The 26,422-nt window shown below is 47.4% G+C and overlaps 3 protein-coding genes across 3 annotated transcripts; 2 read left to right on the top strand and 1 right to left on the bottom strand.

Annotated features, from left to right (window-relative positions):
• The first annotated feature begins 2,580 nt into the window (after positions 1 to 2,580).
• LOC117861406 (glycosyltransferase family 92 protein Os08g0121900) lies at positions 2,581 to 5,409 on the top strand. The gene is made up of 2 exons (XM_034744955.2): positions 2,581 to 3,036; positions 3,581 to 5,409. Exons 1-2 carry the CDS (start codon positions 2,835 to 2,837, stop codon positions 5,137 to 5,139), a joined length of 1,761 nt encoding a protein of 586 aa, XP_034600846.1. The 5' UTR covers positions 2,581 to 2,834; the 3' UTR covers positions 5,140 to 5,409.
• Positions 5,410 to 8,045: 2,636 nt separating this feature from the next.
• On the bottom strand, positions 8,046 to 9,676 carry LOC117860248 (uncharacterized). Its single transcript, XM_034743507.2, has 2 exons — positions 9,216 to 9,676; positions 8,046 to 8,434 (listed from the first exon to the last, which is right to left on the bottom strand). Exons 1-2 carry the CDS (start codon positions 9,602 to 9,604, stop codon positions 8,317 to 8,319), a joined length of 507 nt encoding a protein of 168 aa, XP_034599398.1. The 5' UTR covers positions 9,605 to 9,676; the 3' UTR covers positions 8,046 to 8,316.
• Positions 9,677 to 22,350: 12,674 nt separating this feature from the next.
• LOC117861711 (UPF0481 protein At3g47200) lies at positions 22,351 to 23,646 on the top strand. The gene has a single exon (XM_034745264.1). The coding sequence runs from the start codon at positions 22,351 to 22,353 to the stop codon at positions 23,644 to 23,646; it is 1,296 nt and encodes a 431-aa protein (XP_034601155.1).
• The last annotated feature ends 2,776 nt before the right edge of the window (positions 23,647 to 26,422 follow it).

The following is a 26,422-nucleotide window of genomic DNA, read 5'->3' on the forward strand; positions in this document are numbered from 1 at the left end:
TTGCACTACGCATGATCGATCTGAACAACTGAACATGAGACATTGGAGGAAACCAAATCTTGTGCATAGCTGCAGATTTGGTTCCATCCAATACTCACCTTCAGCTTCCAAATTCTTCAGAGAAGTTTGGTCTATCTGCACTACGCATCATTTGATCAGCTGAACATGAGATATTGGAGGAAATCAAGTCTTTAGCATTGCTTTCACAACAAGATTTGGTTCCATCCAATACTCAGATTCAACTGCCCAAGTTTTGACTCTGAATTCCGATGGTAGCCAACTCACCACATCTACTTGACGCTGCAATGGTCGATGCCTACTGATAGAAGCGCTGAAGATAAGATGTTGGAGAAAACTGAACTCCTGAAACTGTCTGTCACTGACAAGGAAGAGTTCAGTTTCCTACAACTCTTACCTTCAGAGCTACCTAACAAGATGTTTGGCTTGCACTGCTTCAAGCTTATGTTGCTGCCCTTTTATACACACAGTTCAACCTGAAGATCATGTGCTGCTCCATTCTGATATTCCCTGTCATGAGTAGTGCATGTCCAAAAAAAGTTCTGAAAACAGTTTGGCGCTTTAACAAACTCTGACCAGAAATATCCTTGCCATGCTTTTGCATTTCAGTTCAGGTACTTCTGCTTCCTAAAAAAATTCTTCATCAGCATGGCTTGCTCCATTTAAATGGTGTCAAACTGTCAATAATGGAGATAAATAAAGCATAACTAAATCTTCAATTACTGCTATATGATCTGACACCTTTTTATTTCTTCGTGAGATTTTAATGCCAATAAATTCAATACGGGCAGCTACTTTTACAGAACCAGTAGCCTTAGCAGTTAGCATCAATAGCTCACAAGTGATCGGATTCTCTGAAATCTTTTAATTTACGTGCTGCTTCAGAGTTCAGAGTCTTCACTCTTCAGAGTAGCTGAAGAAGATATGGACTCCCACAGGCCATGTGTCTTGCATTGTACAGAAAGGCAAAACAATTGCAGGAACAATAGGACAGTCAATAAAGTATTTACTATCTAGGACAAATGTCTTTTCCGGTATGGCCTCCACATTGGTTGGAGTTGGATGCAAGTTTTCAGGAACAACTCTCTCTCTCTCTCTCTCTCTCTCTCTCACACACACACACACACACACACACACACACACACACAAACACAAACAAACAAACAAACAAACAAACACAAAGTACAGAGTCATTAACAGGGATCAAGGCAGAGATTAATATGTATAGATGAACCTTTAGTGGACCACATTTGACCTTTTTTTTGCCCTTTGAGGTAGGGCATACTTGTCTACAGCCTCCAGCTTCCTAGATCAGGACCAAGGGCAAAATTATAGTATTACTCTTTTTCGAAAAATGAGCAGAGGACAGCTTATTAATTGCATTTGCAGGTGCAAATTTATATCTAACATCATAAAAAAACTAACTACACCATGTTGCTAGTATCTTATGTTTAGGTCAAAACATTTCTGCAAAAGTGCAATTAGCTGTGAAATGTGAATTGATCTGATACAGTATTTTGAGTAATTCAAATGCAATGGAATTGATAATTCAGATGACTTTTGGCATTAGAGGAAAGGGACCGAGGTTTCACGTGCATATGAAAAATGCCAAAACATTGCAATCAAGTAGGGCAAATAATGGTCCAAATGAAAGTTCTTGTGACCACAAAAATGAACACGTAGAAACTTTCATTGTCCAGATGCAACAACCATTTAACCAATCAGACAACAAGCATATATACTCAAATTAAAAAGTATTAGACGGCAGGTAATTAATCATCAACTGATGTAAAAGTGGGACACTAGAAATTGAACCTGACATTCTAAAACTAATTGGAACTAATATGCACCAGTAATTTGTGGGTATCTATAGTTCAAAACATGCTGAAAACCAGGAGCTTATGTTCTAGTATTAAAATTTCTAGAAGCATGAATCAGAGTTTTACATCCAGCTATGCTAAATCAGGGGCTCATGGCAGTATGGCACTCTCTTTCTATGCTCTGCCAAATCTGACCTTTTTTATTCACTGTACTTTTGTCTCCAGTCTATAATTGCTTTAAAACAAAGCAAAAAAAAAAGAGAGTGGAAATGGAAGGAACACCTGGCTCTTACATGAAAAACATTACTCGTATATTCTCTTGAAATAAATAATTTTCCCATTAGACAGGCAGAAGCAGAATTACAGAATTAGAGACCTTCCCCATGTGCCACCAATTATTGTTGTCCCTTCCAATCACCCAGCACCAACACCCAATCCCCACCTCAGCAACTGACACGGTGGACCCACAAACACTGACCCCACTGTCATACACCGCGTCCCTCCGAAACTAACCACCCAACGAACCCGCCGCCCCCATTGGGCGGACGTGCCCGTGCCGTTAGACCCGACCCCACCTGTCACCGATGCACTGTCCAACGGGCCCACACGTCATTCCCAGCCACGCGCCGCCCCACCGCCTTGCACGGGCGGCCTCCCCCCACCGACATGTGGGGATAGGCAAGCCTCCATGGCCCACCCGTCAGACTCGTGGTCGCCGGGTATAAACTGCCCAACAGGCCACTCTGCAGCAGCAGGGGAGTCTAACCAGCTTCCTTGCGAACGCAACCACCGCTTCGGATTCGCCGGCCGCCGCCGCTCCGCCTCCTCGCCGCTCACGGCAACCGACCGCGGAGAGAGGCGTCGAGGCGTGATGCTTCCCGCCGCCCGGTAGCGCGTTGCGGATGCTGTGGCCTGTGAGGCTCTCTGCCGCCACTTGGGGATCTGGGCTGCTGCTCCGGCCGCGGTGGTGGTGAACGGCGGCGACAGGCGCCGGCGATGGCGATGTCGGCGAAGGAGAGGAAGCTGAGCAGGCTCGGGAGTTGCAAGGGTAGTCCGGCGGCGGGAGGCAGTGGAGGTTCCCCCGCCGCGAGGGGTCACCGGTCGCCGGCGGCGGGGCCGCAGCGGCGTCTGTACGCGGCGCTCTTCGCGTTCCTGTGCGCCGGCGTGGTCGTCCTCGGCGGCGTGCACGTCATTGGAGGTGAGGCTTCCTTCCCATTCCCCATCTTCCCTCGGCTTTCTGCCTTCCTCTGCCGTGAATTGGATCTTGGTGGGGTTTAGGTGGGTCGCCGGAATTGTGTTGTCACCGTAATCTTTGTGCTTGGAGCCTGGTGGGATTAACAATGATTTCGGTTATGAAAAAAAATTAATTTTAGTTACGAATTTGGTATGTGGTTGGTGTTCGTTGTTGGGGAGTCGAGAAAAAAGTCGGCTCCTTTTTGTGGGGGTTGCATAGATCTGATGGGGTCTTACCACTCGCGCAAAATTGCAATTTTTCTCCTTGGATTCTTGCGTTTGTTAATGAGTTCATGGAAGCAGGAGCAGTTTGGCCTTCCTGGGTTTGGAACGTCTGTATTTTATACTCGTGGTGGTTTTGCGTTTGACTGATTGGTACTAGAACAGGAAAAAGATCACGTCGTCACATGAAGAATGTGTGTGTTGGTGCTTCTGAATTCAAGCATGCTAAATCCGCTTGGTTCGTTTCTTTTCTGCGCGAGGTGCTGATTCTCTTGTCTCTGATGCAGCATCGTTCCGGCCGGTGCTCAGGACGGCGTGGCCGTCGGGGACGCTGAGCGCCATTTCTTCTGATGCCGGAGCGCGGCAAGCTGGGGTTGGTGCGGACACCGTGTTGCCGTCAGTCCAAATCCGGCACGCGGTTGCCTTTCCGGACCGTGTTCTCCTGATCCTCAAGAACGGGTCGTCGCTGCCAGCTCCGGAGCAGTTTGAGTGTCTGTACTCCCCTGCCAATTCCTCGGAGCTGCGCCACCAAGCCCTCTTGGCTGTGTCCTTGCCAGATGGATCCAGCGTCGTCCATTGCCCTGCTGAGCCATCTGGTGTGGACGTCTCTCTGTCCCTGTCCCTGTCACCTCCAGTGGCGCCGCTACAATGGGACAGGCTTGTGTACACCGCACTTGTTGACAGCAGGGACAACTCCACCGTTGTGTTCGCTAAGGGGATGAACCTCCGTCCAGGCCGTTTGGGTGTGGCGTCACGGTATCAGTGCGTCTTTGGCCGGGACCTATTGAAGCCGAAGCATGTGCTCACCTCCCCTGTGATTTCTGCAGCACAGGAGATTTTCAGGTGTGTGACACCAGTTCGCATTCGCCGGTACCTGAGGATGTCAATGGATGCCAATGGCAATGGAGACAGTGATGACAAACCTATGTTGGTCTCCATCAGGACTAAGGGCCTGAGGGACTCTACACTTCCCTCAATTGCTGAACCAGAGCCACTTCCTCGGTATAAGAGGCATCGACGGCAAAAGGCACACTCAATGTGTGTATGCACCATGCTGCGAAACCAAGCAAGGTTCCTCCAAGAATGGATCATCTACCACTCACATATCGGTGTGGAGCGGTGGTTCATCTATGACAACAACAGTGATGATGACATTGAGCAGGTCCTCAATACCATGGATCCATCAAGGTACAATGTGACGCGCCATCTGTGGCCATGGATGAAGTCTCAGGAGGCTGGTTTTGCACATTGTGCTCTCAGGGCCCGAGAGAGCTGTGAGTGGGTGGGGTTCATCGATGTCGACGAGTTTTTGCACTTCCCTGGCAACCAGACTCTACCAGATATTCTCCAGAACTACTCAAACAGGCCAAGGATCGGTGAGCTCAGGACTGCATGCCACAGCTTTGGTCCATCAGGTCGGACTAAAATTCCCAAGAAAGGCGTCACAACAGGCTACACCTGCCGGCTGGCTGCGCCGGAGCGCCACAAGTCAATTGTCAGGCCAGACGCATTAAACCCATCACTTATCAATGTGGTGCACCATTTCCACCTGAAAGAAGGGGTGATGTATGTGAATATTGGTCAGGGAGTGATGCTGATCAACCACTACAAGTACCAAGTTTGGGAGGTGTTCAAGGACAAGTTTTCTGGGCGTGTCGCAACCTATGTTGCAGATTGGCAGGATGAGGAGAATGTTGGATCCAGGGACAGGGCACCAGGATTAGGGACCAAGCCGGTGGAACCAGAGGATTGGCCGCATCGGTTCTGTGAAGTATATGATACCGGTCTTAAAGATTTTGTTCATAAAGCTTTCACAGATCCAGATACTGGAAGTCTTCCATGGTAGATAATGGGTAATCACTGTATTTGATCTGGCACGGCTCACAATTGCCCGCATGGAGATGCACAGACAGGGAAAGAAACACAAAAAAGAGTTAGGTAGAAGAGTGATTTGCTCTTTGGTAAATGTTAGTCTTAAGGTTTTTCATGTTCTTCTTTTCTATTAGAATCATCTATTTTTTTACACATGAATTCTTTGTAGATACAGATAGGTAGCAGGTTCACTGTAAGTTTTCTTGATGAAAGAGGAAATGAATAGGATGACTACTTGACTTTCTTTCTTCAGTGGTTTTACATTGCTGTGTGCTCGTAGCCTTGTACTGATGGGTAAGAATACACTAAAATTTCAGCACCTGATTTGATGGCCACCAACTCTGCAAATGCAAACTTTTTTTTTTCTGGATAAGACTACACTCAGTTCAGGAACCACGAGCTGTGGTTAACTGGCAGTTTGTGGTGTAGACAAGGATGGTGCACCACCCCTGGCTCCATGCTGTTAGTAGTGGTCCTGGAAGAATATTTAGCTTCTCACTTCTTAGAGAAAAATCACACCCAGAACATTTGCTTTACATTTACATAATGGCAACTTTATGCTTAGCATCTTTATCTGTAACTTGTATCTTTGGGAAAGCATCATCTTTCATCAAATCAGCAAGTTTCTTAGGATAAGGAAGGAACCAGATCAGAATCCAGATCACTCTCATAACCATTGTGTTCTACTCCATCTTTGGTGACTGAACTTTCAGAGGTTGGCTAGTCAACTAAAACTGACACACACACATAAGCAGAGTCTAGATAAAACCTAGGTTCCTTTCCTCTTTTACTTTATTGCCTCATTGATCTTACTTTATTGTCTAAAGTTCATTGACAGGATGGCATTACCTGGATCAAGGCCCCGGTTCATTACTTTACCACTATCCCTAGGTTTATCAGGACAGGTTTGTCAAATCCAAGGGGATGCAAACAGACACAACCTTTGCATTTGCAGGTATCCTATTCCCTTACCCGCAGACTAACCCTTGTTCCTGATGTTAGTTTTGCTGTAGTAATCAAGGAAAGCTATGGGCAACAATACAAAAGATGGCAAGTGTGTGGATTTGGCTTGGTGCCTTCTGGGGATGTTGCCATCCGAAGGAGGCCCGTTGAGTAAACTACAAATTTGAGCTGCAGTTTGGTACCACGTCAGGATAGTTTATATAGGGCTAGAAATAATGACCTCATGCACATAATAATAAAGTATACAACAATGCATTTATGTAGACAGATTAGCTGCCGTGATACCTGGATGCTTTTGCCTTGTTGGAAGCTTGGAAGGTTCTTGCATAGTTGCATTGGACAGCAGCGCCTGGATTTCTGGCAGGTGGGCTGGCACACCTTTGCCTGTCCCTCTGCATAATGACGTTTTCTGAAAAGTGCTCCTTAATCTTACAACTGTGCTTAGGTTAGCTACTGTGAAGAAAATTCCTTTGCATTGTGCCAGCCCAACTGCATATTGGAGGATTATGAGACCGTGCTGGGATCCAGAGTCCTCCAGTGTACAACTGGGCAGGCTTGTGTTCATGATACAGGGCAGAAATGCTGCAGATCCGTGTGGGATTTCCACTGGCTGTGGCTGAATCGATTTCAACTCCGCTTGCATAGTGTGTTGGAGCTCTGTGGATTCGGGAATCTGCAGCCAGATCTGCTGCAGCATGGATTGTTCAATTCTCTGGTTGTTAAAACTGTCCAATGGAATCCCTGTACATTTGATACTCATTTCAGTACCATCCATTGCCGCCTGCGCGTCGCTGCCTGGCAGCTTCATGGCCTGAATCATATGAAACTGATAGTTTTTTTTTTAAAAAAAAAACTTTACTGGCTGCACGAATGCTTTGACCAAATAAAAGCTTGGAAATTACTATTGAGCATCGAAAGTCGAAACCGCAAATTGCGTTCTTCGCCTGCGGGTGTCGGTGTGGGTTGTTGGGTCGCCGTCGACGACCAGCTGACCAGGCACGCCGATGGCATGGCTTGCAACCTCGTGACGAGGCCCGAGGCACACGTTGAAATCGTATCTCCATTGGGGGCAGCCGGCTTGTAGGCTTCGTGTTGGACCCAAGAGACTTCAGACTTCTGACCTGCTCTGCTGACCACCAACCAAATTCAGTGTAACCATAGATCTTGTACTTAATAAAAAAAAGGGTGATATTCACGTTGTTTTTTTAAAGAAACTAGATGTTACCTAAGAAAAGAGAAAAAAATCGTTTAAAAAAAATATAGGTGCTACTATATTAGACTGAAATAGGGTGGCACAGTGACTGAGTGGCAGAAAGCAAATACAAAAGAGAAGAAAACCCGGTGGACCCATGTGGGTCCAGAGGTAGGCACCCAGTTTCCGTTGCTGTGGCGTGTGGAGCTTTGGAGCTTTTCTGCACCTCGACTTGTGTCCAACCAAGACTATGATAATTGCCAACTCAATCAAAGATTCAAGACGATGACGAGGACGGAACGACGAGCCCCAATCATGCGCCGAACAACACCGGAAGGAATATGACGTGGCGTGGCAATTGGCAAATGGGCACGCGAACAGGTGGGCGCCACGAGCTCTCCTCTCCTCGCTGGGGTCTTCGTCGCCTCTTCGTTTTCTTCTCACGTCGTTTTTGGACACTTCTGGCAGGTGTTACAGCAGGAGTATTTCTTCAACGTAACGTATCCGAAACAGGATTTGCAACATGATTTGACTCTGAGGACAACCATGGCGATTTTGCATGAGTTACAGACTTACAGCTTCTGCATCAGAGATTTTGTTTTTGTTTTTGTTTTTTTTAAAGCAGCTGTGTCAGAATGTCCTCTGTGCTCTGAGTAACAGATCACCTAGTCAAGTCTCTATTGCATCAGAATTCCTCCTTTCTTTTATACCCAACAAGAAAACAGTAGCAACGTAATAATTCTTCTGGGAACACACCAGTCATTGGTCTCTTTCCCTAGCCAGTACATCCATACACAAAGAGCACAAGAGGGTTCAAGTATTTGCAGCACAGTCAAGAGGCTCTGCACTTGAGACATAACATTCAGAACAAGGCTTTACATCAGTCGCCAACCGGGCCGTGGTCACTAATCAGGTAGAAATGATTCGGTAACACACTAACACCTACTCCATTTCCTCTAGCTAACCAAAAAGGACTCAAGTTCAAGTGTCGAGACTCTATCTGTAAGATGGCAACTCTCCTCCAGGGAGCTCCCAGTTGTCATTCTCCTCATCATCGGTGCCCTGCTCCTTCGTCCCTTGCTCAGCACCGAATGGATATGGACCCTTGAAGCGCCTGCAATGGGATGATCGGGACCAGCTACGAGTCAGGAGTTGCTACAATTGAAATGAAATCGACGTATTCAGAAAATGGCAAAGTGCAATCATGTGTTCAGACTTCAGAAAAAGTAGAGATGCTAGATGCCCCTCATCTTACACATGGCAAAATTCAGTAGAAGTTATAAAGTTTGCTGCAAGATTCGATAATGGGTTTTTGATCATGCATTTCCTTAAACTTGCACATACCGGGGATGGACACTCATGCATTCAGGACCTATTCTCCAGAAACAATGATCATGAATGGTGATAATACAATCTCCTCAAATATGAAAACGATGGTCTAGGAGACAGCTTAAATAGCAAGAACAAAAATTAGGAACTTTGAAATGATCATTTCAAATGCGCAATTATTTGCATTGAGATCTTATCTGTCCTGACATAGTTGCCACACCTTCAGGATCTTGACTGTTGGCAGTAGGCCGGTTTGAATGCTATTGTCTAACGAATTTGGCAGATACATTGTTGTTATCAGATATATCTGATCACATAGCAACCTAGAACTCTCATTGCTAACTAACGCACAGCAAACTTAAAATTTCAGAACTAGCCTATAATTGAACAAAAAGAGTCAAAAATCAGTAATCATTTGATTATGGTAACCAAAATTGTAGAAGACAGAGCAATAGGATCAGAGATCACATCATCCAACTATCCTAGCAAACATAAGCACAAAGCGACAAGATATATCGATCAAGCTCACTCATCGCGAGATCACGAGATCAAGCGAGCGGACGCACCTCCGGCGGAACCTCCATGCCGCTGACCGTGCCTTGCGCTTGCGCTTGTCCCGCGCGTCCTCATGCCTCCGCCGCCGCCTGATCTCCTCCATGACGCCCGCGCGGGACACCTGCCACGTGAACCGACGCAGGAGCTCCTCCCCGCCCACGTCCTCGTCGCCCGCGTCCGCCTTCGCGTTGTGGTACTTGGGGTTGGCCGCCGGCACCAGCGCCGAGCCCCGCGCGGACGGCTGGGACTGGGATGGGGCGGAGAGGGCGAGGGTGGCGGCGGGGGGAAGCGGCCGCCGCGGGAAGGAAACGGAGGTTGGTGTCGGGTTAGGTTGGAGGAGGGCAGACGAGCGCGACGAGGAGACGGCTGCGGCCGCGGAGGTGGCGGCGGCGGCGGCCATGGTGGTTATGGTGCCCGCCGGCGAAGACGAATCAACTTCCCCTAGACAGAGTTTGTAGAAGCCCCCGGTTGGTGGGCCTGATGGGCCTGAGGGAGGATCTGAAGATCTTCATGGATCTCAAATACGGGACAAGCAAACAAGAGGAAAAGGAAAGTACGTGCTTTCGTAGTTTTTTAGCCCATGAAGCCAAGCCCACCACAATGGATCTGAAATGTGCAGCAGGATAGTGTTCAAACTTCAACGGCACTACCATCCCTCTATATTTTATCTACAGATAATCTTACAAATTAATGTTCGTAGAATTTGCTCAAAATATATATCCCAGATAATCTTAAACATTAATTAAAAAAGGTTAATAAAAAGATTATCCAAATATAGTCAAGTGGGGGTTTTATTTTGAAGATCTTGTTAAAAGAAACCTATTGGTGGAATCAGAATTTAATTTAGATGCTAAGATCTATAGATTCTTTTAGATTGAAACTTTCTTTGCTCATGGAATTGCATCATCTGTTACATGCATACACTGGTTATGGTGCTTGCTGGAATGAAAAGCGGTCCATTACCACGTGCTACTGCGATTCGTCTCCAACGACGTATAACCGCACCCCGATTTCCTCCCTTCTGTCACCGCCATCCGTGGTCGGCATCAATGAATTTGTTGAATACTTTAACCCCACACAAGCTTGAATTGCACGAACATTACAAATTTTGCTTAAATTTCAATCCAATCATGCTTTAGGCAGAGGCACAGGCCCATCCTCAATGTAACTCCTATATGATATAAAAATGGTGATGTTCACAAGATTAGAATGGAACTTCCGCTACATGAATACTGTAAACATATAAACATATGCATCGCGTGTACAGTGCGATCTTGATGAAAAAAGAAGGAAATCATGACAAATAATCTAGCAATGTTGTTTCAGTGAGACAAGGGTCTTGAAGATGCCGATGAGCACGCCAGTGACTGACAGGAACGCAGCGATGAACCTGTAGTTGTTGTAGACGAACTTGTACGCGGTGATCCTGACCGACCTGTGGCGCTTGTAGGAGTCAATCTCCTCCAGGGCGACAAAGTAGCGGTCACCGAAGCGGAGGTTCTGGCCGAGGCCCTTGAAGAATCCCAGCGCCTGCTTATTGTTCGGGGCGCCGTGCAGGAGGCGGCGCCGCCGGAGCTCGTGCACGTCTCCTTCCGGTCCATGAGCATCGCCAGCACCGATAGGTACGAGCTCACCACGAAGCCGTCGGACTCCCTGCTCGCGCCGGCGGGCGGCGGTGGACGCCTCCAGCGCCGCCATGTTGACGAGCCAGCACGCGGTAACCTCTCTCAGGAACACCGGCGACAGCAGGAGCTCGCCGGCCAGGCGGCACCGCCGGACGCGCATGTCGCCGAACCACGGCTCCGTGCTCGGCGTCAGCACGACGCCGATCTCCGCGAGCTCCACGGCGCTGCTCGGCGACATCGGGTAGGCCGTGTAGTTCGCCATGTGTTCCGGCATACCGCCCACCTGGGTGAACCGGAGGAGGCCAAGGAGATGCGGCGGCTTGTAGTGCTAAATGCCGCCGCCGCCGCGGCTTTTACCGCTCGGCGGCGCCGGCGCCGTCGCCGGGATGCATCCTGATCCCCACCGCATCCACCGCCGGCCGTTCTTGGGCTTCGCTTTCAAGGGGAGGAACTTGGCTCCCATGTCGTTAACGAACCAGCGCACGTCGACGGACATGAACTCCGTGAGGGCGTCGAGGACCAGCTATGGGATCTGGTTCTCGAGCAGGAAGATGTCCTTTTGGATGCTGGTCCCCGTGGACAGCGTCATCCGGTTCCTCAGCACCGGCGGCGCGGTGTCGCTGCCGTCGATAACGTACTGCAGCAGGAAGCAGCCGTCGAGGAACATCATGGCGGCGAACTCGGCGTCCTCTCGTCGATGTCTAGTACTATCATGGATGCAAAATTATACTTCTTGTGCCCAGGGCCGGTCCTAAGATTTGGGAGGCCCGGGGCGAAAGTAAAATTTGGGGCCTTTTAATATAAACATTATACAAATATATATATATAATAGTACCAATACATAATTAAATGTATCTAAAAGCAATATTCATATCAAATTATTTATACATATTACCTTAAAAGTTTCTTCTAACATTCCTCGATGCAAAGTCACTTATGATAGAGTTTATGTCAATCTCATCCAACAATTTCTTCTCGATGCATAATGTTGCCAAATCATTTAACCTCTCCTGAGTCATTGTTGACCTCAAATAGTTCCTCAATAACTTCAACTTTGAAAAGCTTCTTTCAGCCGATGCGACAGTCACAGGCACAGTAAATAAGAGTCGGTAAGCAATGGAGACATTAGGATAACAATCCACATCTCTGACATGCTCAAAAATCTCCATAGCAGACATTACGTCATCTGGCAAAGTGAATTTCATAATCTTCAATTCAGAAATAAGATCATATACCTCAACATCAGATGAACCATCAAAAGAAAAGGTTTCTGCAAATTTAATGCAACATTCTTCAAGTTCATTATCATTTAATGACTTCAAAGTGCTTGAGCTCATCAAAAATCCAAATATATCTTTAAACACCATGAGTTCTTCAAATCTGTTCTTCAAAGAAGCGATTGCCATATCAACCAAAACAAAAAAATATTCAACTTCAAAAGCCTTCTCAGCTTCAAAAATTTCTTCTTGGCAGTTACTTTCATCAAATTGTTTCTTCCTCGTAGCACGACGTTTTTCTAAAAATGATGCCTCCACACCCATATCTGTTGCAATACCTTTGGCGATGATCAGACTAGAAGAAAACCCCTCATTTCTATAATTCTCAAAGTATTGCATTATACCTTGTATTTGCTTCAAAGTAGAGTCAATGCACATGGCTGGTGATTGCAACTTCTTGCTCACTTTATTTACAGCAAATAAAATATCATGCCAGATAACCATACCAATTAGAAACTCAAAGCTGCCAAGTGCATCAAATAAATTTTTTGCATCACTTCTATCCTTAGGTTCAACGTCAGAATCATGATGTAACTCAGACAAAGCAGATCTTAACTCAGTAGCTTGATATCTTATTGCTGTAACACTTTTGATTCGACTCTCCCAACGAGTATTGGATAATGATTTCACAGTTAGACTAGGAACATGTTTAAGCAAAACATTCCATCTTTTCGTAGAACCAGCAAATAACACATATATGCGTTGAACAATTCCAAAAAATGAAACAGCTTTCCTACTAGATTTTGCCATATCACAAAGAGTAAGATTTAGACTATGGCACGCACCTTGCATATACAATGCTCTTGGATTGATATCAAGTAACCGTGTTTTTACCCCTTTGTATTTTCCTTTCATATTAGAACCATTGTCATATCCTTGACCCCTTATGTCACTAATATTTAGGCCAAATGACTCCATAGATTCAAGCAATACATTAAAAAGCCCCATACCAGATGTGTCATCCACCTTCAAGAACCCCAAAAAGTACTCCTCAATTTTTATCTTGCCATCAGACAAATTAACACATCGAACTAATAAAGTCATTTGTTCTTGATGACTGACATCAGGGGTACAATCTAGGATAACAGAGAAATACTTGGCCTCTTTAACAACCTTTATGATATAACTTGTGATATCAGAAGCCAAAAGAGAGATCAACTCATTCTGAATTTTGTGACTAAGATAATGATAATGAATTTCTTTGTTCTGAATACGTCTAAGGTGGTCTTGCATTACCAAGTCAAATTCTACAATCATCTCAACACAAGCTAAGAAATTACCATTACTATCATTATAAAGCTGCTCACTGCTTCCTCTGAAAGCCAAATTGCGTTTACCAAGAAATTTCACAATGGCTATTATTCTTAACAAAACTTGCCTCAACCGTTCTTTCTCCTTTGTGATTTGCTGCTGCAATTCTTTGTCAATTGTTTCCTTTTTCCGCAGTCTAGCTCTTAATTCATTCCAACTATTCATGTTACTAATATGCTCAACACTATTTTCATGTTCTTTAAGCTTCTCACTGATATGCTTCCAATTTCTTAACCCATCACCTGCTAAGGAACTAGGACTCTTGCTAGTGCTAGACTTGAAGATTTTACAGCAGAAACAAAAAACTTTGTCAACATGCTTTGAATAAACTAACCATTTTCTATCATGTACCTCTCCATTGCTTAATTTTCTAGAATAATGAGCATATGAAAAATGTCTTGAGGCAGCATCTAGAGGAAATTTGATATTTTCTTCTCTTATAGGCCCTTTCTCGACTAATATGTCTCTTGCGTTATTATCAAGATTATCCCAATTTCTTGGATCATAAATATCTGAAGTGTAAATTGGTTCCTCATCAACACTAGCAGACTGTGCATGTGCACCTGATGCATTTATTGTGGTCTGAGAGTCACTTACATTGTTATCATCGACGTTGATGTTAACATTTTCTTCTTGATTCCCATTAGTTGGTTCATCCGCAACAACTATTGCCAACTCATCTGGGTTCGTCGAGGCGCCCGTATTACTCTTAGGGTCATGATAACTCTTGCAAAATTTATCTATAGCTCCTCTCTGTGATTCTATCAACTCATCCACACGTCTTTTCCTTTTCCTTTTCTCGCAGCCTGATTCATATTTTCTAGACGACATGATATCCCACAGTGCTGAAATTATTATAAATACACAATAGTTATAAATTGGTTAATATTAAATAACTTGTGATAGTGAATTAATAATTAATGGTATGGAGAATTGAAAAATTGATAATCAAGCAGCCTACCTAGTTGCTGTCGCCTGATCTCGTTTCTCGTCGAGCGAGGTTAAACAGAAGTACAGAACCGGAACAAAACCCTCACGAGACACAGCTGACAGCTCTGGAGGGGATCACGGCCACGCGCGGGAGTGCGACCGCCACGCATGCGCGATGCACGGCAGTAGGCGCGCAGCAAGCTAGCACGGCAGCAGGTTGCAGAACTTTCGGCGGCGGGCGGCGCTAGGGCCTAGGGACGACGGGGCGTGCGCGCAGGCCTGCGTGTGCGAATTTGCGATGGCCGATTGGGCCTGTCACCTGTGCCGCTGTGCGCCTGCCTTTAATTAGGATTCTAGGAACCACCTGTGCGCCTGCCTTTAATTAGGATTCTAGGAACCACCTGTGCGCCTGCCTTTAATTAGAATTCTAGAACCAGAGTTGTATCGTGACTTATCTTTTCCTGCCTGGGCCTCCGTTGGGACTGCGCCTGCCTAGGGGTGCTGACTGCCTAGGGGTGCTGACTGCCTAGGGGTGGGGCCCCTGGGATTTGGGGGCCCAGGGCAGCCGCCCCCCTGCCCCCCCCCCAGGGCCGGCCCTGCTTGTGCCTACGTTCCTACCAGCGTTCATGGCGGGAACACTATTCAGAGAGACGAGCGTCTCGCAATGGTCGTTTTCAAGTTTCAAATGCCGTGCACGTAGGGTGGTAATGGATTATGGTCCTCGTACCTCCTTTGCAATCTAACTCAACCCTATCTATTTTTAGATAAAATCATATAATATTATAGCCCGGTCCTTAGTGAACCCGATCCTTAAATTTGCTAGGCTAAATTAGAGGGTACTTTACCACCCCTACATGCATGTAGTTCTTGTGTATATACTTGGGCTATGGTTCACTGCTTGGCTAGATCAACTTTGAAAAAACACCAAGCGTCAGATACTTGGAGTGATGGCCGAGAAGCACTTTCTTTTCTCCATGACATCGATCGGCAAAATTGATGGACCTAGCCTTTATCCAGAAGATCCCTTGCCCAAATCGTTCCCAACATCTGGTTTCAAGCTTCATGTTAACCCGTGGCATCTACATGCCCCCACTAGTCTTTTTTTTTTTGGTTTGTAACTTACACACTCTCCTGTGTGTCTGTGTTGCAGGAAGCACGGACAGTATATACACCTGATGGAAGCCTGGAACTGGAACCGGGCACTGTCCAAGGTTTCTTCCACTTGGGGCGACGCCATCAACACATGATCCAAGTTTTGTAATCGATGATGAAAGGCTAGGTTCTAGTGAGCAGAGTTTCGTGGACTCGTGGTAGGCCCGTGGAAGCTTTAAAGCTAACCTCCATCTCACTACTATTATTAATTGGGGGCTCATTTAGAGCCTTCAAGACATGCTAATAAAATAGATAAAATATTGAAATTCTTATAAAAATCAGAAGCATTGAATGATCAATTTCGATAGAATAATCATTATAGTTATAACCTTTGGATCTTTTTTATGCTGCCATTATGAATATCTAAATTACCCACACGGCCACACGTCATTATAGAAAAAAAAAAAGCTAAAGCAACTCCGTAAAACATAATAAAGAGAAATGCTCACAAATCATATGTTAGCGCTTAAAAACTGTAACAACTCTGCCTTAATTAGCTGCCTTAATTAGGTGTATTTAAACCTAAACAAGTCATTAGTCACTAAGCAAAAGAGGTGAAATGTCCTTTTTGACCCTAAAAAACTCTTTTTGGAGTTAAATATAAAACTTGAGTTTTTATATACAAACTTGAAATTTTGCCCAAATAAAAGTTGTAAAACTTTTAATTTTAAACAACTTTTGTTAAAAACACTTTGGCTATTTCGGAGTGGGAGAAGGTTAAGAATCAAACCAGGACAAACAACCGAAGTCCTAGAATTCAAGTTTTTCTTCAACTTTGCAACCTGTTATTTCACAATTTCATATCTAACCTCAAGTCATACCTTTAATAAAAGTTGTAGTCCCTTGAGTGTGTTCCAACTTTGTTTCACTGAACCAGGTTCAAATCGTAACCGAACCTACTCAAAATCTTGGTCAAAGTCGGGTAAAACAGTCAACTCAGCCAGCCGAGCATTCCAGCTCTAAGTTTGGAAACCATCCAGAGTGCGCCTCTTGGCGAGTGTGTTTCTCCAAATTTTTGAACTAAACTCAAGAAAAACCCTTAATAAGAGTTGAATTGCTAAGACCGAAGAGCAACTCCTTCAATAGCACCCTGGTCTAATTCAACTCAGAAACTGTCCAAAATTTAAGTCAAAGATAGCCAAACTCCTAAAATTCCTCCAAATCGGCTGAAATGTTGTAAGTCCGAAATCTCTAGTGTTTGGCAAACTTTGGCTCGAGTTATCTCCAAATCCGTTCAAAATCTGAGCAAACACCTTTAGTAAAGTTTGAACTCCGAGTATAGGACTATAAGTTTGCTTAAGGGATATTCGAATATTTAGTTTGAAAATCTTGAGTGGAGGGCCCCCAAAGTCGGTCTTGTTTGTTGCCCGGCTTCGTCTCGACGCCCGCGCGCCACCCGCCGCGTGGCCGCCGTCCACCGGCCGCTCGCCGGCGCCCTATCCCCGGCAGGGAAGCGACAGGATGGGAGCCCCAACGCCCAACCAGCACTGCAACAAGACCCGACGAAGCTCCCCGCTGCCCTATCATCGGCTGAGCACATCCCTTGCCCCTACCGCGCATCCACGCTCGCCAACTGGAGCTTTGCCCGCTTGCCGGAAAAGCCGCCACATGCCGCCGTCGTCCCCCGCCTCCGCCCGCTCACCCAACCAGAGCCTTGGCGCTCTGCCTCGCCCGCCCGACAAACTGGATGCCCACGCTACATATCGCCCGTGGCCAACCACGGTGAGATTTCGCCCGGAGCTCCGCTTCCCAGGGCCAATGGCGCCTCCGGCCAATGCCCACCTCGCCCGCGCACCCGCTCTCCCCGGCCTTATCTTCCCGCACCCGGAGCCCCGCCTCGACCCTCTACTCCACCTCTGCCCCATAAAAGGGCCAAGCCCGCCATCAACGCCACCCTTCGCCACCTCCCGCACATCGCGCCCCTGTTTTTCCTCTGCGATGCCGCTAAGGCTCCTGTGGAGCTCCCACCTCCGTGCCGCCCTGCGCTCTGACGACCTCTTCGCCCGCTTCGCCACCCCTCCGCGCACGTCCCCGAGCTGCTTGTTGCCCTCCCGACGCCACCGGTGTGCCGGAACGCCGCCCGCACCGCCACCCGCCAAGCCAAGTCGCCGCCGCCGCGTTCCGACCCTTGCTGGCCATCTCCGTCACCCCAACTCCGCCAAGTCGAGCTCAGGTGAGCCCCTGCGCGTCCCCGGCCACATGTTGCCCGACCCCCGCCGGTGAATCGCCGGGGATTTCACCACCGCCACCATGCGCACCCCCGGGGATGACATTGCATCTTCCCTGATCTTTCCAGGGGCCTAGGCGCAAAACCTAGGGACCTCTGCATGAAGAAACCGTAGACGTGAGGGGTAGAGTGCAAGTTTGCCTCGGTTATTTGTTTTAAATCAGCAGAAAAAGGTTTGAACTTTGTAAATGCCCAGTAAATCGTAGAAAAATCAGAAAAATGCCAAATCACTTTTGTTGGAATCCTTGTTCTATCTAGTTTCTTACAAAAATAAGTTTGCCCATGTTACTATTGTAAATAATATCCTATAGTTTTATTCCTTGCTTAGGCCTTTTAAATCATAGTAAATAGAAGAAAAATGAGAAAAAGGTAAATCCAACTCTGTGGTGTATGTTTCAATGAGTAGAAGTTCAGAAAAATACTTAGTGCCCTGGAGTAGAACTTAAAGTTACTGTTTTAACCTTATATTTGAAATCTAGGGTTAAATCTCCCTTTTTGCATAAGTTTTAATCCAGAGCTGAGAAAAATATGAAACCACTTGGAGTAGCTCAGTTTTGAGAGGTAGTTTACAGGAAAAATATGGGTTGTGGTTAGAATCAGAAAGAAACCCACCTTCCTTGTAAAGCATGTTTCAATAGGAGATAAATAGGGGAAATAGTTATCCTTCTCCAAAAATCATGAACAATTCACCAAAGCTTCTGTAACACACCTTCAACATACTGATAAAATTTCACTCTCAGAATCACTGTAAGTTTTGAGATAAAAATAGTTAAGCACATGCTACCCTTGGTGATAATATGCGTTTAATTCTTTTTGTGGTAATCCAATGGCTCCCAAAATTTTACAGTAACTTATCAATGACTTAAGTAAGGTGCTGTAATTTTCTCAGTGCCTTATGTTGCTATTTGCTTGTGGAACCATTTTTTTTGGCTAAATAATTGACTTAAAGGAACAAAAAGTAATATAAATCCTAATAAGCTAAATAAGTAATTTTGGAAGAGATACAAAAAAAACATTCAAAAGTGAATAACTCTCCAAATGCACTTGAACCACCCCAAACATGACCCCCCGCACCTTCTTTATGCAACTCTAAGTTGTGAGAATCTATATATGTACACAATCGCCATCAAAGTCAACCTCAAGTTTAAACTGACCACCTTACTTTATGAAGTTAAAGAAAGTTAAAACCCTATTTAGGTGAATGTGGCCTATATGCAACTTTCTTTCTACCAGTAAACCATGCCTTGCATCGTTGGTGTACGCGCTTGGATAAAACTAAAGTCCTGCATGTGCATGTCGTGTAGAAGCTAATCTCGCTAACGGGACCTACGAGCTCCACCCTACGCCGGAGGAAGAACCTGCTGCGGAGCTTCATCACTTGGAAGTCGAGCCCGAGCTAGATCAAGTCCCCAAGGAACCGCTAACTTTTCCTGAAGGCAAGCCCTGGTGCATGAATTCCCTGTTTAAAATTTATGCAAGTTATTGATGCTTATGATTGTGCATTTACGTTTGTAGGAGTTGATTGAAACTGTAGATGCATGAACTTAGTACCTTGATCTGAATACTAGTTGCTAAGGTCGAGTAGCTACAATGCTTAATAGGTCTCGGTAAAAGTCGAGTGATTTCCTGTCACTCGCGAGTTATAGGAGTTGAGTGCTTTACTTAGGTTGCAGCTATAAGGACGATGGACGGGGTCGGACTGTTGGAGGTATGCCCTAGAGGCAATCATAGAGATGATGATATTCCATTTGTATCCATGATTTGTATGTTGTGTTCATTGAATATCCATTGAAGGCTACTTGAATTGATTTGCAATTATGTGAATTGTATGTGAAACTCTTTACTTGTATGGTTATTCTAAAGTTGTCCCTAGTCGGAGTTTATGTGAGGACACACATGAATATTAGACTAGCACATGTATTAGTTGATGACTATGTTTCACAAGTCATAGACATGGAGATGTTGAACTAATAATGTGGACACATGTGGAGACATGTGCTAGGACTGACCCAACACGAGAAGTAGTTCTCTCTTTAAACCACATATACGCTTTGTCCTTAGACCTGAGATTGTCGCATGTATTCTAGATGTGGATCGACCTACTTAGGGGCTATCAAACGCTACGCCGTAACAGGGTAGTTATAAAGGTAGCTTTCGGGTTTGTCAAGAAGCATGCTATGAGACATGGTCAATCAAGATGGGATTTGCCCCTCTCTGATTGAGAGTGATATCTCTGGGCCCCTCGAGTGATCGGATCCGAAAATGCATGGCCATGCTACGTACGGTTAAGAGTTAACCTACAAAGGGATTCCGAATCACAGGATCGAGAAAGAGCGGTCGGCTTGAAGCTAGACCAAATATCGTGAGGCAAAGGGAATAGTATGTATATTATGTTGTGATGGTTCGTCTGATATGATCTTCGTGTGCGTATAGGAGTTGGCACGTCTTGCTAGAGGCCGCTACCGACTATTGGGCCGAGTAGGAGTACTCGGGCCATGTCTATACGTATCCGAACCCATAGGGTCACACACTTAAGGGGCTGGAAGCCCAATTCGGATCAGATCCGAGTTGGATTAGGTTTAGAAGTACTAATGGGCCTCGGATCCAGAGGCCCGTCAGGAACCTCTATAAATAGAGGGGTGGGGGCGCCCTAGGGTTTACACCTTTTTGGCGAAACACACCTGCCGCGCCTCCCACGCCCTCGCCTGTTGCAACTCGCGGATCTAGCAGTCCGGCTTGCGACGCTTCCTCCCTGCACGTGTGGATACCTTGGAGGTGTTGCACCTGCAGCACTTGGACGAGCCGCCGACGAGCCGCCGACGAGCCACGACGAGCCAACGACGAGCCGCGGTACCGGAGGTGACCTTGCTGCACGTGGACGAGCTGCTGAGGAGCTGCTGGACGTGATCGACTACGTACGACTACGTTGATCGACTACGTACGACTACGTGATCATCTTCACTGCATCGACGCATATCTACATCTTCCGCACCAGTAGTGCGTCGAGTGGTAATCCCGTGATCCTTATACGGCAGTTCTTCCTGGTTATACGCGGTAGAATTTTTTGAATTACGCTAGTGTAGCCTACCTCGTATCCCAACACGGACTTATGTTCTATACTTGGTGGTTTGCCCCGTCTGTCTATATGAAATGGACTAAGGTCGAAACGTGTAGGCGTTCATTATCAAGTGTTTGAAAGTACTAATCTCATACTTAGTATGTGATGGGGAAGCCTAGTACCTGATTGAACTAGGGTATGGCTTATACTCCTGCTGTCCCTGGAACGAAGTTCCCATGGTGCATCATGTGGGTGCAAGTGTGGTCACAGTACGGCAAGAGGCTGGGACTGTGAAGCATTGCATGCCAAGGGAAGTTTGGCCCTAACACGTGCCTGGGGATCGATGGGGATGGCTGACAAATGAAGCGACCCTTCGTGGTACGCGGATGTTGTGAGATTAGGTTCGCCATGCATGGTTAATAAATTCGAATTGATTCGTCTGCCTCTCACAGTTTGGGACTACTTGATCGCTATTCTGCACTGAGTAAAGATGGAACATAAGGATATTAATCTTGATGTTTGTTCGTTAACTGCTTGGAAAACTATGCTTGCTTAGTGTAAGTTTCTAATCTAGACTGGTTAATGAACGTGGAACTTGAGCTAAAATATTGAAAGTAAGGACCAACTATAGACGCTTTTAGCAAAGCAAACCCAAAGCCAAAAAGCCTTGCATGTCTAGAAGTTGGTGACAGTACCTATCACTTGTCGGGTCAGTCTTGCTGAGTATTAGTTGCTCAGCCTTGTTGTGGCTTAACTTTTCAGGTAATGTCGATAGTATGGTTGCTGGCACCACTTGGCCTACCCAGCTCCCTCCGGGCTGGACAGTCGAGTGAGATCCCTCCTCGGATGGCGAGGGCATGGATCATTGATGTCATGATCGGCTTCGTCGTGATATCGTGTATCGACGTTTAGCTTCCACTTGTTTTACTTCATCTTTGTTGAACCTTGCAAACTTGTTTGAATTTTAAAAACTCTGATGTAATAAATTGTTGAACTATATTAATGTGATGGGAATGTTGTAATCTCTGTGCCACTCATCTTCGTGTGAGCAATGCTTCTCGATCCTGTGTAAGTGGTTTATCGGATGAAATCCGACGGACAACCGAGTTGACTTGCTTAAAGTGCATGATCGCGTGTCAGGCGACTTAAGTGCATTTTAGCCAGGTTAAATTGGGCGTTCCGCCACAAAAACACTTGATATTCTTTCCCAATGATATCCTATAGCAAAGCAACTGAAATTAAAAAGACCAATGATGAAGCCATGGCGGTGTAGACTATATGGTCTTGAAGCCAGATAAAGGTTTTGGCGGTGCAATCATCATGCAATGATGAAGATTTTGCTTGATCTGACGATCAAATAAGAGGCAAAAGATCAATAGATGCTTCGACCACTGATCCAAGCATGTGCCAGCTAGACTTCCAGTGGGCGAACAAGAGGCGTGTGCGTGGTTCTTCCAGTATATAAATGCACATGCAACGTTCCAGGGAGCCGACTGAACACACTCAGACCCCGTGAATAATTTGGAGGAGAGGATGAACAGGGCAACCGAGAGCCACGTCGTCTCAATGACGCAGACAAGAATCCAAAGGTTCCCCCAGAGCTTGAGAGGGATCGGCGGCGGCGAGGGTAACCGCCGCTACGTGGTGCCGAGCGTGGTGGCCATCGGCCCGTTCCACCATGGCCGTGCTCACCTGCACGAGATGGAGGAGGTCAAGCTCATGGCGGCCCACCGCTTCTGCGCGGACTCGGGCGTCCAGGTAGTGCGCGATAAGATCTTCTCCATAGCCGGTGATGCTCGCAGATGCTACGCCGCCACCGGCGACTTGCAGATCGCGGCACTCGAAGATGCCGAGTTCGCGGAAATGATGTTCGTGGACGGCTGCTTCCTGCTGCAGTTCATGTTCAAAGGCAACGAGCCGCCGATCGTGGGACGCTTCCTGTCGTCCGGGCCTAGCATCCTCAAGGACATCTTCCTGCTCGAGAACCAGATCCCATGGCTGGTGCTCGAGGCCCTCGCCAAATATGTGCCCATGGACGACGGCCTTGTCATCGCGGACTTGGTGCTCAACTTTATTGTTGATCATATGAAAGGGTACTTTTTTCTTGACAGATCAAGAAAGGAAGACAAGGCTAGGCTGTGTTTCCAGAATCTCCTGACGAAATGCCGATGCGCCAAGGATCCTGTTGGAATGGGAAGGAGCTTCAGCCATGGAGACCACCCCAATCCGAAGCATCTCCTCGGTCTCCTCAGGTTCGGCATGACACGCGGGATGCCCTCACAGAAGAGGAGGAGCGAGCTCAGCAACCGCAGCTTCCCGCGGCTGTCCTGCAGCGCCGTGGATCTCGCGCAGATCGGCGTCAAGCTGACCGCCAGCAGGACCCCATGGTTCGCCGACGTCAACTGCCAGAAGAAACCCATCTTCGGCGAGCTCTCCCTGTCCCCGCTGTTCCTGAACCACGTCGCCGCCTGCTGCCTCGTCAACCTGGCGGCGCTGGAGGTGACCGAGGCGACGAGCGCCTCGAGCTCGGAGTCGGACGGCTTCGTGGTGAGCTCGTACCTGTCGGTGCTAGCGATGCTCATGGACAGCGAGGAGGACGTGCACCAGCTCCGGGTGAGGGGCGTGCTGTGCAGCAACTTCAGCAACAACCAGACGCTGGCCTTCTTCAAGGAGCTCGTCCAGTACCTTCGCCTGGGCTACAACTACTACGCCGCCATGGAAGAGATCGACGAGTACATGCGCCGGAGACCCGTGAGGATCGCCGTCCACAGGTTCATCTACAACAACTACAGGACCATCGTCGCCGTCCTGTCCATCGCCAGTGTGCTCGTCGGCATAGTTAAGGCGCTCAAGAAACCATAGCTAGAGATAGCCATGCATCGTGTAATTTTCTTAGTTATGGTTGTGTCTAGTTTTAAGGTGACATTTAGGCTTCTACAAACTAATCCTTAATTGTTGCGAATTGTTTGTTGTTGAATAAGGCTGTGTGTAGGGCCATGTACGCAAAGATGTGATTAACTGATTATCTATTCACACTCGAGGCAATTAGGCTGAAGGAACAACCATCAGCAAGGGTTCTAGGCAAGGAATCTGAATAAAAGATCAGTTTTGTCGCCACGTTCAGGTAAAGAATATGCTTCCGCCGTTAGCCCGAGCATCTTACTGCCAGATTAAAGCACGTTTAATTTGTTAGTTATCTGGGAAAAAGTAGCTTGAGGCCACGGCAAAAACAAGCCGTAGCTTGTGTGCCAGCTGCGGTGGTGTTTTGTGTAACTGGGGTGTTTATTTCCACTTCACTCTGAACTTTAGCTCATCTGGCACAGACTTTTCTCTGGAGCAGACAATGCTTGGTAAAAGTAGACAGCTTCAAAGAAAGCTGCGTCCCCTCTCTCTCTCTCTCCGTCTCCTTCATCTTTGTTCATATACCGTGAGGATCACGGCATGCACCAATAAAAAAATCAAGTCGACTGTATCTGCAGCTCTATCTGTACACGGATTTGTCGTAAATCTACGGTTTCAAACAGCATAGATCCTGCTTATGGCCAAAATAGTTTGAAACTAGTAGCCAAACGACACGTCTTTTTTTTTGCAGCTTTTTGTGGCCGCGCTTCTCCCCACCGCTCCTATTTGTACTAAAACGCAGGAGCTGGGTCAAACCTACTTTGCAAGGAAGCATGTTTTCATTTCTGTGCAACTTATTTGAAAAGCACTTTCTCCACTTTCTCCCACCGCTGTACCAAACAGGGCTACTGTTTCACTTTGGTCCAACGTATACTAAATTGTCTATTGCATGCATATACAATCCACTATACGCAACAGTGCCTATTCCGCAGACAAGGCACATTGACGAGGACATTTAGAAGGATCTAAGCGCTTTCCAGAAGAAGGCGAGGGACAAAAACACGAAATCCAAGTTCAAATTGTAACGTGCACCGGCAAAACAAAACAAAAACTGTAGCATAAATTCCATTTTCATTATATTGTCGCTAAAGTATCTGTGCGCTGATACTACTATGTAGAATGCCATGGCATTTTGAGAGGATCCAAACGTACAGCATCCAAAGTCTACGATGCGGTAAAAATTTCGTAAGTGCCATTTTGGACCGTATGTCACCGTATTCCGCAACTTGACGTATGGACAGCTTCAGTCTTCAAATGTGTTTAACTAGGAAGCATTGCCAGCTTGCCACCTCTGTTCGAGATGCATCGTCTATTGAATGGGACCAAGCCTGTCTTGTTGTTGATGGAAGAAGCAGCGTGTCCATGGCATGGGTGTTTGTTAGAAAAAGACCATTCGGGCATATGCTGATTCCGTGCAAGGGCTCACAGTGAAGCTTGGAGCCAGACATTGGCAACTGTTTGGGCAAGGGATCCGGATAAAAAAGAACAGCGCATGCTTCTGCCTTCACTCTGAGTATCTGACAGCTGTACGTTGGAGCCTTACCGTAAAGGTGTGTGTGCAACTGGGCATCATGATTTTTAGACATGACAGGTTCAACGTCGAAGCGACTGTTGCCACTCGGTCTGTTTCTCTGTGAGAATTTGTGTTAGTGCCATGGACGCTGACAGTGACACACAAGAACAATACTCATCGATGGCGTCCCAGGACGAGCAGTATACCCCAACGACGACGACGACGCCGTGCCGATGCAAGAGGTACTGGCCATCGACGAGAAGATGGCCAAGACGACGGAGAAGCTCGAGGCAGATTTCTCCATGTGGAGACCAGGATCCACCGGTTCCCGCGCGTCCTCCGGGGGATCGGCGGCGACGGCGCCCGCGGCCGCTACATCGCGCCGAGCGTGGTGGACATCAGCCCCTACCACCATGGCTTGCCGCACCTGCAGAAGATGGAGGAGATCAAGCTCGCGGCGGCCTACTACCTCTGCAGGAGCTCCGGACACTCCACGGTGGAGGTGTACGAGAGGGTGCGCTCCGTCGCGGGCGCCGCCCGCGCCTGCTACATACGACGCCGCCGACCCGTCGGTGGCGGGCCTCGGCGACGGGGAGTTCGCCGCCATGATGTTCCTCGACGGCTGCTTCCTGCTGCAGTACATGGTGGACGACACCGACACCGCGCCGCCGGTGCTGCGGAACCGGATGACGCTGTCCACGGGGTCCAGCATCCAGAAGGACATCTTCCTGCTCGAGAACCAGATCCCATGGCTGGTGCTCGACGCCCTCACGGAGTTCATGGCCGTCGACGTGAGCCGGTTCGTCGACGACATGGGAGCCAAGTTCCTCCCCGGGAAAGCGAAGCCCAAGAACGGCCGGTGGCGGATGCGATGGGGATCAGCATGCATCCCGGCGCCGGCGCCACCCAGCGGTTAAAGCCGCGGCGGAACACTCAGGTGGGCGGCATGCCGGAACACATTTTAAACTACACGGCCTTCCCGCTGTCGCTGTCGAGCAGCGCCGTGGAGCTGGTGGAGATCGGCGTCGTGCTGACGCCGAGCACGGAGCCGTGCATGGTTCGGGGACATGCGCGTCCGGCGGTGCCGCCTCGCCAGCGAGCTGCTGCTGTCGCCGGTGTTCCTGAGCGAGGTGACCGCGTGCTGGCTCGTCAACATGGCGGCGCTGGAGGCGTCCACCGCCGGCGCGAGGAGGGAGTCCAACGGCTTCGTGGTGAGCTCGTACC

Source organism: Setaria viridis, chromosome 6 (genome assembly GCF_005286985.2).
Source record: "Setaria viridis chromosome 6, Setaria_viridis_v4.0, whole genome shotgun sequence".
Taxonomy (NCBI): domain Eukaryota; kingdom Viridiplantae; phylum Streptophyta; class Magnoliopsida; order Poales; family Poaceae; genus Setaria; species Setaria viridis.